This window comes from Suncus etruscus, chromosome 15, assembly GCF_024139225.1.
Source record: "Suncus etruscus isolate mSunEtr1 chromosome 15, mSunEtr1.pri.cur, whole genome shotgun sequence".
In the NCBI taxonomy this organism is placed as follows: domain Eukaryota; kingdom Metazoa; phylum Chordata; class Mammalia; order Eulipotyphla; family Soricidae; genus Suncus; species Suncus etruscus.
In genome coordinates, this window is record NC_064862.1 from 82,682,091 (window position 1) to 82,693,180 (window position 11,090).

At 59.8% G+C, this 11,090-nt stretch overlaps 1 protein-coding gene across 3 annotated transcripts; it reads left to right on the forward strand.

Moving 5' to 3' along the window:
* The first annotated feature begins 2,587 nt into the window (after positions 1-2,587).
* Positions 2,588-10,842, forward strand: PTBP1 (polypyrimidine tract binding protein 1). 3 transcript variants are annotated; one of them, XM_049788737.1, is made up of 15 exons: positions 2,588-2,673; positions 4,689-4,719; positions 5,751-5,826; positions 5,916-6,088; positions 6,186-6,332; positions 6,425-6,595; positions 6,680-6,790; positions 6,874-7,048; positions 7,181-7,258; positions 7,730-7,878; positions 8,733-8,766; positions 9,211-9,303; positions 9,403-9,619; positions 9,715-9,792; positions 9,883-10,842. In XM_049788737.1, exons 1-15 carry the CDS (start codon positions 2,666-2,668, stop codon positions 10,013-10,015), a joined length of 1,674 nt encoding a protein of 557 aa, XP_049644694.1. In that variant the 5' UTR covers positions 2,588-2,665; the 3' UTR covers positions 10,016-10,842. The 3 variants fall into 3 exon arrangements, with proteins under 3 accessions (XP_049644694.1, XP_049644695.1, XP_049644696.1); XM_049788738.1 differs by having other exon boundaries at positions 2,595-2,673; positions 7,217-7,258; XM_049788739.1 differs by lacking the exon at positions 7,181-7,258 and having other exon boundaries at positions 2,595-2,673.
* The last annotated feature ends 248 nt before the right edge of the window (positions 10,843-11,090 follow it).

Below are 11,090 nucleotides of genomic sequence, written 5' to 3' on the forward strand. Positions count from 1 at the left end.
GTGGTAGAGGGTCATATGGTGCTAGGGTTAGAACTGGGGCTTCTGTATGTGCTCCAGCCCACTTGTACTTGTGCCTTCCTAGCGACTGTGGTCCTGTGTTATACTTGTGTGTTTGCTTGCGTGTGTTTTGGGGGGTCAACTCTCTGCTCAGGAGACCCCACTGTCAGGGATCAAAACAGGATCATCTGCCTGCAAGGCAAATGCCTCAACTCTGGACTATCTGGCTTTCTGCTTTTGGGGCTACATCTGGCATGCTCAGGGCTCATTCCTGGCAATGCTTAGGGAACCATATGTAGTATTGGAGATCCAACCCAGGTCGACTGTGCAAAGTCAGCTGTGTGTTTTTTTTGTTTGTTTGTTTTTGGTCCACACCCAGGGGTTCTTAGATCCTGGCTCTATCTCTATAAAGTGATCACTCCTGGCAGAGTTCAGTGGATCCTCTAGGATGCAGGGGATGGAACCCCAGGATGACTGCGTGCAAGGCCAGCACCTTTTCCACTGTGTCCCCCACATGTGCCTCTTGGGGGGGGGGGCTACATCGGTGGCACATTTCTGGCAGGCTCAGGGAACCATATGGGATGCTGAGGATCGAACCCGTCAGCTGCATGCAAGGCAAATGCCCTACCTGCTTTGCTATTGCTCTGGATATCCTCCCTTGCCCAGACCCATATGCCTTTTTGAGCATGATGCTGATGGGGGGGGGGACTCTCCTTCAAGTGCTCCTGAATGAAAACCATCCACTTCTGACTTCACCTTTGCACCCTGTAATGCATATGGGGGTGTGGAGTAGAAAAGAAGGGGATGAGGCCAGGTGGGGAGGCAGCTGAAGCTGGAAGAGAGGTTCTGGGCAAAGGCATGAAATGAAGGAAGGTGGATTGCCCAGGCTGGTCTGGTTCCACCCAGCAGGTTGGTGGTGCAGATATAGATCACTCTACACCTGCTGGGGAGGGTGCAGCCCAGGGCAGCCATGGGGCAGCCATCCTTGCCCAAGTCTCTGAACTAGCCATTGGAGCAGCTGCCTGGTGCTCCCCAGGGGATGCAGAAATCCTCAGCAGTGTGTGGGGGATTCTGCTAAATCCACCATGACATTCCTGATTAGCAACTGCGGGGCTCCAGATGGCGAGCAGCCCTGGAGCGCTAGCCAGAGGGCAGGTTGCTTGCAGAGGAGAGAGCCCTGGGATCAGGGCAGGCGCTGAGAAGGGGTTCTGTACCGCAGGTACAATCTAACTCGATCCCGAACGCAAACCAAGTGTTTTTGAAGTTTAAATAAATCTTTGTAACTCTTATCTCACAGTGAAAAGTGGTCGATGGTTGAATGTCAGTCATACAATGTTCCCCCATCATTCCTCCAATGTCCCATGTCCTCAGTTTCCCTCGGGCCCCCCTTTTCCCCAGCCTGCCTTCTATGGCAGACACTTTTCTTCTCTCTTTCTCCTCTCATTTTTCCTTTTAGGAACTGAAGTTTGCAATACTATCCTGAATTTTCTGGGCATGTTTCGTGTCCGGAAATGGTCTCCCAGTCTGGGTTGGGCCCAATTACAGTTCCCTTTTCACCAAGGATGCTCCCGGGAACCAGGATGAGAGAGATGGGCATCAATTCTCCTCATTTATTTTTGACTGGCTCCTGGGGATCTCTCGCCCCGCTTCCATGGTTGGAATCCACACCCCAGCCCCTCCGATCTGGCCTCCTTCCTGATGGTCCCCTGATAAGAACCCCCCCCCCCCAACAACCCTATTCAACTCTTCCTGGATCTTGCGCTCTGGGGGTGATGCTTAGGGATGTTGGGGCGCTGGGATGCTAAGTGAGACCCTGCTATTAGTAGCTTGGGCGGGCCTCAGTTTCTCCAGTCTGTGTTCCCCAGGAATAAGGCGGGGCGTGTTCGTCCAGTACTTTGGAGCCTTCGGTACCCCCAAATAAATGCAGGGTGAAGAGCATCCATTCTTGCATCTCTGGACCTATTTTTGTTAGTTTCTTTTGGTTTTCTCCAAAAACTTTACTACTCTGGAGCAAACAATTTAGGCATAATGGCGAGCGATCCCCTGAACCCTACTACATGGCGCCAGGAGGCTCAGCCAGGGCAGACAGAGCAAGAATGGAACAGCACTAGCTGAGAATCGAGCTTTACGGCCGCGTGCCCATAAGCAAGATGGAGTCGCGAAGGTCTCTTGCCCGACTCCAAGATGGCGTCACACCAGACCGCTAGCGAGAGAGAGGGCAACGGGGGGGAAGCGGGGGGAGAAAGACAGACTTCCTGCCGCCTGACTCGCCACGTACCCACTCTCAAGATGGCGGCCTCCCCCGCCCGCTAGACCACACCGGAGAGCTACTCTCTCATTGGCTCACGCGCCGTCACGTGACGACCCTTCCCGGGCTCCTGAGACCGTTTCCGCCTGGCGCTCTGACGGACAGCGGCTTGCTCCAATAGCCACGGGCCATTCCCCTAGGTCCCACCCCCTAGCCAGCCTGCTAACCAATGAGAAGCGCCGGAGGGAGTCTCGGTTGATCGCCCCGCCCCTCCCGGAGAAGCGAGCCAATAGGCAGAGCGCGCGGGGGACGTGTTCGGGCGTCTCCGCCATTTTGTGAGTCTATAACTCGGAGCCGTTGGGTCGGTTCCTGCTATTCCGGCGCCTCCACTCCGTCCCCCGCGGGTCTCCTCTGTGTGCCATGGACGGGTGAGTCGCGCCTTCCTGCGGCTTCCCGCCGCCTCGCCCGCCCTCCCGCCGCCTTAGTGGCGAGTTCCTGAGGGGGCGCAGCTCCGCCCCCCCGCGGCCTCCGGCGCCCGGGAAAGCCCGGCGAGGGCCTGTGCAGGCCCGGGAGGCCCGAGCGTGAGTTTCCGGCCTGAGCGAGTGTGAGGGGGGGAGCGGCCCGCACGCGGCCGTCGGCGCGTAAGCCTTTTCCCGCCTCCCCGTCACGTCGGGCTTTCGCGTTTGCGTCTCCGCGTGGCCCTTCCCGCGCCCCGTCCGGCCACACGGCGTCCCGCGGGGCCCTCGCGCGCGTGCGCAGCGCCTGGGCGCCGGGGCTAGTGCGCGTGCGCGGCCTTTCCCGCCGCGCGGACTCTGCCCGGGGCCGCCCCGCCCGCCGCCTGCCCGCCCGGCCGCGCCCGTGCCCGCGCCGCCGCCCCCGCGCGCCCCACAAAGGCCCAGCCGGACCCCGGCCGCGCGCGGGGTGTAGGGGGGCGGAGGCCGCTTTGTTTCCGCGCGGGGCGTGGCCGCGCGTCCATGCTTTTCACCCCCCCTTTTCTTTCCCCGCCCCGAAATCACACGCACCCCCCGAAGGAGAGAAGGAAGCAAGCAAGGAAGGGCTCGCTCGGCGCCCCGGGTTCCTTTGGATCGCTTTGCCCGCACCCCCGGGGTCCCACCCCGCGTTGGAGGAGTGTCGAGTTTAAATTTTTAGACTTCAGCCCGTCGCCCGATTTTCCTTTTGTGGCGTGCCACACCCGACCATGTCCCGAGCTAACTCGTGGCTGTGCGCTCTGAGATCGCCCCTCGGGGTGCTCGGGGGACCCTACGGGGTGGCGGCGATGGACCCCGGGCCTGCTCGTGCAAGGCAAGCGCCCCCTCCTCCACGCTGCCTTGTCTGTTCTCGGCGGCTCCAGCTTTTATAAAACTGTCTTGGGGTCCTTGACCTGTCCTTGGCCAGTTAATTCCCCCGTGGGGTAGGGGGCGGCGAAATTGCCTTAAAGCCGAGCCCCGATTTTTAGGAGGCGCTGTAGGGGCCGCATGGAGCCCCGAGTGCTTCTCCCCCCCATCCCCACACCCTAGCCCGGCCCGGGGGTGTGGTCGCTGCGCGCCCCACGCGGTCACGTGCTTCCTCGCCCAAACTCAATGGCAGGTTTGGGGCCCAGTTAAAAAGTGCAGGAGAAGGGCCTCCGCCTTGTGGCTTCTCGAATTAACTTAGTTCCACGCGAGCCCTCTTAGGGTTTTTGCCTTGAGGATGTGGGGCGGGGATGAGGCGCGGGGGCTTTCTCGGAGCGGGGTTCAGCGCCAAGGGCGACGGGGGGTGCTGGGTATTGGATCTTTCGCGTCCGATGGCTAACTCCCTATGGCAGCCCTTTTCGGGGGGATTGGCAGCCCCCCATGTGGGCCCGCAGCCGGTTTCCGCGGGCGCGCCCTTTCCTGCCCAGCGCATACTTTTCATTTTTCCGGCTCAGGGTTGCGCGCCTGGGTGCAGCGGGCTGTGAAAGTTTCTTTGGCTCCCGGGGGCCCCCCCCCGGCACTGCTCTCCCGGGCTAGTGCGGAGCTGCTGGAGCACCCTAGCCAGGATGGATCGGAAGGAGTGAGGACCCTGGTGGGGGGGGGAGCTGTTCCCTGAGTTCCCTCCCCCTCCTCGAAGTGACTCACGCAGGGCCCAGCTCAAGGCTGTCCTTGGGGAGCGGGGCCTGGATGGGGCCGGCCATGTCCTCCCTTGTGTACCCAGGCCCCAACAGGGTTGATGAGTAACCCCAGGCCGCCAGCTCGCTGGGACTGATTTCCATCTCGAGGGGGAGAGGGGGGCCTCTCCTGGTCTTTGAACCCCGCGGGCCCCTCCTGCCCTGTTGGAGCAGGCCGTGTCAGAACCCCCAAGCTCCAAGGCCTCTCATGGCTCTTGCCAAGGGAGAATTGTTGGGATCTGGAAGCTTCCTTGCAGGGGAGGCAGAAGTGGGGGTTTTTTGGCCCTGCCCTCCCTCATCCTGTGCTCTCTCCTGCAGCATTGTCCCAGATATAGCAGTCGGTACTAAGGTAAGCCAAGTTTTATTCCGTGGGGGGTTGGTGGGGCCCAGTCCCTGCTTTCCAGGAATGTGGCTGGGGAGGGGGTGAGGTGCCCTACTGCTCCCTAGTGTCTGGGTCGGTGGCTGCCCCCACAGCGGGGCCCAGGTCTCCCCCATCGCCTGCCAGCTGCTTCCAGGCGGGTCAGTGCAGTCCGGGCCGGGCGGGTTTCGGTTTTCCCAAGTGGATTCTTGTCCCAGGGCTGCCGCCAGATCTGCCGCTGGATAAAACCTGTTTGTTCGGTGGGGGGAAGAGGGAGGGGGACCCGCCAGTGGCTCCCAGACAACCAAGAGGCCCAGTGCCTTGCAGACAGCCACCTCCCTCCTGGGACACAGGGATGGGGGGACTGGGGGCTACCTTTGCATAGGAACGGCCCTTGCCATTGCAGGCCCAGACTCAGCCCACTCTAGCCTAATGGTAAAATGGGGCCAAGCAGGCCGCAGAAAGGATGTCAGACACCCCACATGCTGCCCCTTCACGAGTGGGTGGCACCTGGCTAGACTGGGAATCTCGGGTGGGTGCTCAGCACTCCGGCTCATAGCAGTGACCCTAGGGGTCAGGGGACACCTGTCTTGGGCCCCCCCAAAGCAGTTTGAGGCCCCCATTGACTGGGCTGTATTCCAGGCCTTTCCCTCAGTCTCTCAGACCCGGAAGTGGGCAGAGGGGCGCGGCCCCCACCAGGGGAGGGCAGAGAGATAAGGTGGCCTTGAGGGACCAGGCCCTGCCTGTGCACTCCCCTCCTTACCCTTTGCTGCTTTGGGGTTGCTGAATGCTCCTCCCAGTTGGGGAACAGTTCTACTCCTAGCAGTGGGGGAGGGCTGCTACTAGGGCCTCCTAGGGGTCAGTGACCTGAGAGTGGGTCTGGGAGTGTTTGGAGTGCCTGCACTGTACTCTAGGGTCCTGTGCTGCCCTTGGGAACTGGAATGGGGCCAGCGGCTGGGCTATGGGTGGGGCTTTGTTGTGGGCACCTGGGGGGCCGTGCCTGAGCCCACTTTGTCTCGCAGCGGGGATCTGAGGAGCTGTTCTCCACCTGTGTCAGTAACGGACCCTTTATCATGAGCGGCAGCTCTGCCTCCACAGGTACAGGCACACACGCCCCTGCGGGTGTGGGGGAGACGGGAGGCAGAAATGTGGGAACACTGCCACATGTGCCCCTTCCTGCTTTGCAGCCAATGGGAACGACAGCAAGAAGTTCAAGGGGGACAATCGGAGTGCTGGGGTACCCTCACGGGTCATTCACATCCGCAAACTGCCCAGCGACGTGACTGAGGGCGAGGTCATCTCCCTGGGGCTGCCCTTCGGGAAGGTCACCAACCTCCTGATGCTCAAGGGCAAGAACCAGGTGCAGCCTAAGGCCTGGGGTGCAGGGGAGCATGGGCTGGCCAGGCCGTTGTCGGGTGATTCCAGTGCTGACAACTGGTTGGCCCCCCACTACCTAGGCCTTTATCGAGATGAACACTGAGGAGGCAGCAAACACCATGGTCAACTACTACACGTCAGTGACTCCAGTGCTGCGTGGCCAGCCCATCTATATCCAGTTTTCCAATCACAAGGAGCTCAAGACCGACAGTTCCCCCAATCAGGCGGTGCGTGGGGGGCTTGACGTTGTGCTTGGGGCGTGCTCGGGGAGGGCCTGGCCACCTTCCTGCTCATGACCCTACCTGCTGCTCACCCACAGCGTGCCCAGGCAGCCCTGCAGGCTGTGAACTCAGTGCAGTCAGGCAACCTGGCCCTAGCTGCTTCCGCTGCGGCTGTGGACGCTGGCATGGCCATGGCCGGCCAGAGCCCTGTGCTGCGGATCATCGTGGAGAACCTCTTCTATCCCGTGACCCTGGACGTCCTCCACCAGGTGAGGCTGCTGAGACACCCCCCACACAACACACACAAACTGCTTGGCAGGACCTCCCAGAACTGAGTGACTGTCTCTCCCCAGATCTTCTCCAAGTTTGGCACTGTCCTCAAGATCATTACCTTCACCAAGAACAACCAGTTCCAAGCACTGCTGCAGTATGCGGACCCCGTGAGCGCCCAGCACGCCAAGCTGGTGAGTGGACCTGCTGGGGGAACCCCTCACCCCCTGCTCCCGTTGCCCCAGACTCACCCTCACCCTTTGTCTGCTCGCTACAGTCTCTGGACGGCCAGAACATCTACAATGCCTGCTGCACACTGCGCATTGATGTGTCCAAACTCACCAGCCTCAACGTCAAGTACAACAATGACAAGAGCCGTGACTACACACGCCCTGACCTGCCCTCCGGGGATAGCCAGCCCTCACTGGACCAGACCATGGCTGCCGCCTTTGGTGAGGAAGGAGAAAGATGAGGCAGGGAGATGAGGCAGCACCCCAGTCAGGCCCTGGCCCTCACCCACACACACCGGCCCTGCAGGGGGGCGCGGGGTGGGGGCGCCGAGGTCAGTGTGTGTTTGTTTGCAGGTGCGCCGGGTCTAATGTCCGCCTCTCCGTATGCAGGAGCCGGCTTCCCGCCCACCTTTGCCATCCCGCAGGCAGCAGGTAGGGGCCCGCCCTGCCCTCCCGCACCTTCCCGCAGCTCCGCTTCTGGGCAGCTGGGGGGCCTGGGCAGGGCCCCCCCCCCACGCCTGCTGACCCTGCAGTATCTGGTTCCCTTCAAGCACCCGGGCGAGGAGCGTGCAGTGGCAGCAGGGCCGTGTCCCCCCTAGTAGGTGGTTTGAGTGGCCGGTAAGCTGGGTGGTCAGCGCCCCTCCTGGGGCCCTCGCCCGCCGGCGTGTGGTCTGCATGGTGATGGGCACGCATGCACGCAGGGCCGGTCCCAGGGGCTCCTGAACTGCAGGAGCCAACGCTTCCGCGCTGTGGGGCGCATGTAGATGGGTCCCCCCACTCCCAGGGTCCTGTGAGGAAAGGCCAGGCCACGGGGAAGGGGAGGCCTCTGGCCGCCCCTGCATGTCCCCTGTGAGAGGTGGTGCCCGCCCTTAATCCCAACTGTCCTCTCTGTTCTTTTCACAGGCCTCTCAGTCCCCAATGTGCATGGGGCACTGGCCCCCTTGGCTATCCCCTCGGCTGCGGCGGCTGCAGCAGCAGCGGGTAGAATTGCCATACCAGGCCTGGCTGGCGCCGGCAATTCAGTGCTGCTTGTCAGCAACCTGAACCCTGAGGTACGTGTCCCCTGTCTCCCTCACAACCCCTGGACCCCTGCCAGGCTGCTCTGCCTGGTTCAGAGCTCGGCTCATTCCCTGGACCTCTCCGCCTGCACTTCCAACTCCTGGGACTTTGCAAGCACTTTTGACATTAACCGGGAGGCAGAGGAACCTAGGCCAGGGGGTCTCTCTCACCCCCAAGGCCAGCTGCCAGTGGAGCTGGGGGTGTGTGTGCAGCCACTTGTGTGTCTGAGAGCAATCGAGAGGAGAGCGAGTGCTTGAATGAGGCGGCAGAGGGGGCCGGACCCCACCTTGGGAGAGCAGGGTCGCTCTGGTGTCTGTCCCCGGCTCTGTTGGGGCCCAGCAGGGGCTCCCCTCAACTAACCGCCTCCAAGGCCGGCAAGCTGTGTATGCGTGTGAGGACTCGGGGGGCCGGGCCGGGCGGTGGGCGCTTCTCTTGTACTGGCCATGCTGGAATGTTAGGTGGAGCACTGCGTGTTTTCTGATGTATTTACTGACCTGTGTTTTTTGCTACTTTTCTTTTTCTCCCCTTCCCCTTTCCCAATTTTTTTTCTTGCCCTGATCCGGAATTTCTTTGCCAACTGACTGCACGGTACTTCCGCTTCCTGTTGTTGCTTGAAACAAACAAAACCATAAATAAAAAATAAACAAAAAATTAAAAAAAAAAACACTTCCCCTCAAACCCTGCTCTCCGGAAACCAACCTGCCCTTGAATATTAACATCCTGACAACTTCATCGTCCGCCAACCACTGCACGTCTGGGGTGTCTCCGTGGTGGACGATTGGCACCTCGCCCTCTGACCTCTCCCTTTCCCTGTCCCTCCGCTGCCTTCCTCTGCTGTCCTCTAAAGAGAGTCACACCCCAAAGCCTCTTTATTCTTTTCGGTATGTTATCATTCACACGTTTATTTATCTGGTTTTCATGTAATTGCGGTTACTGGCGCCCTAATCCCATGTACTATTTTTTGAGTTGTGCACTTACTTCCTGGCCTTCTGCCCTCGTTCCATGATTTGCCTTCGGTTTGCGAGTGTGTCCGGAGTCCGTAGACACGCATGGTTTATTGCATGCCTTCCGGAGTTCCGCGTGTTTGGTAGCATGTTCTGGCCACGCTCCCCTCCGAGGACAGAGTTGGGGGTGCCCCCTCCCTGCTGGGGCCCACTCCCCTCCCCCGTGACTTAGCCCCAGGTGCCAGAGGCAGAGGGACCCAACCCCTGGGAGGAGCTAGCCTGGTGCTGGGTGGTGGCGCGCGGCAGCAGGTGGGGTAGCTGTGGGGCTGTGGCCCATGGAGGTATGGAGGTAGTTCAGCCAGTCCCTTCCTACTTCCCAAGGCGTGTATGGAGATGTGCAGAGGGTGAAGGTTCTGTTCAACAAGAAGGAGAACGCGTTGGTGCAGATGGCAGATGGCAGCCAGGCACAGCTGGGTGAGTTGGGCCAGCCCCAGGCAGGAGCCCCAGGCATTGGGTCTGCAGCCAGAGTCCCACTCCCCCACCCCGCCTGGTCTCACTCGCTTGTCTCCACAGCCATGAGCCACCTGAATGGGCACAAGCTGCATGGAAAGCCGGTGCGCATCACCCTGTCCAAGCACCAGAATGTGCAGCTGCCCCGCGAGGGCCAGGAGGACCAGGGGCTGACCAAGGACTATGGTAACTCTCCCCTGCACCGCTTCAAGAAGCCAGGATCCAAGAACTTCCAGAACATCTTCCCACCGTCGGCCACACTGCACCTCTCTAACATCCCGTACGTGTCTGTGTGCTGCTCCCCTTATTCTGAACTGCACCCCACCTCCAGTAGGGCTTCTGGCTCACTGCTCCCCTCTTTCACCTCCCCCACAGCCCCTCCGTGTCTGAGGAGGACCTGAAGCACCTCTTCTCTGGCAACGGCGGCATCGTCAAAGGGTTCAAGTTCTTCCAGTGAGTCCAAAGCCCAGCCCTGTCTGTTCACCTTTCTTGCTCCACCTGTGCCCATCCATCCCCACCCACGCGCCCTCTTGTGCTCCGCAGGAAGGACCGCAAGATGGCTCTGATCCAGATGGGCTCCGTGGAGGAGGCCATCCAGGCCCTCATCGACCTGCATAACCATGATCTGGGCGAGAACCACCACCTGCGGGTCTCCTTCTCCAAGTCCACCATCTAGGGGGTGCCCGCCACGCCCACATTCCAGAAAAAGCCACTTTAAAGCAGCTGAAGTGACCTTAACGAAGACCAGAGAGTTTATTTTTTTAAAGAGAAAAAAAAATCAGTTTACCTGTTTTTTAAAAAGAAAATTCTAATCCAATTCGCCTTTGCTCAAATGGGGGCCAAGGCTGGGGCGCTGGCTGCGGGCTCCCGCGCCTGGCATTTTTCTCCTCCCCGCCCACCCCCTTGTCCCGTGCCTTCTGGAGCCTGGGGGACGCGGTTGTCACCCTCCCCAACCCCACTCGGCTTTCTTGTGCCTTAAAACCTGCTGCTCTGGCAGGGCCTTCCTGCCTGCTGCAGTTTGGGATTGGGGGGTTGCTAAGAGGGGGGAGCCTCCTGCCCAGGATCATGTGCCTGGCCAGCCTAGGGGGGGCACTGACACCCCTATCCGTTAATCAAAGTGTCTTGATTGTCCCCTCCACTCCTGGGGACTGCCCACCCCGCACCTGTTTCTCACAGCAACCTCTGCTTGCTGCAACCCCTCACCCCAACCTAATAGCCTCTCATCTTCATTTATATGCAAAAGAATCTTCCAGCAGCTGAGAATGGTGTTTGCGGACCCTTATACTGTATTGTTATTCCTCGGAGTAAGCTGGGCACAGCCCTGGCGCTTTAAACTTCAGGGCTTTTTTTCTTAACTTTCCTGCAAATTTTTGGACCAAAGTTTTGTTCTGTTTCTTTCTTTCTTTTTTTTTTTGGACTGCCTCTTGTACTGGGGGCCCTTCTGGGTGAAGTGGGACCAAGGGCCCAAGTCTTAATGTCTCCCTCAACCCCCATATATATGATTGACTGACCCCACCCCCAGGGCTTGGGGCCCCCTCCCCGAATTTCCATATCACGAGGGGCGGTAACAAGGGTGTAAATATTTATAATTTTTTATACCTGTTGTAGGATGAGGGGCAGCAAACTCAGTTTTTTATGGTGACAGATGTATATTTTGATACCAGCCATCATAGGCTCAGTATTGTACGTGAAACTCGGGCTTTGAATTTGTCCACACGGGGAGAGACGAATTAAAAGCAATTTGATTTGAT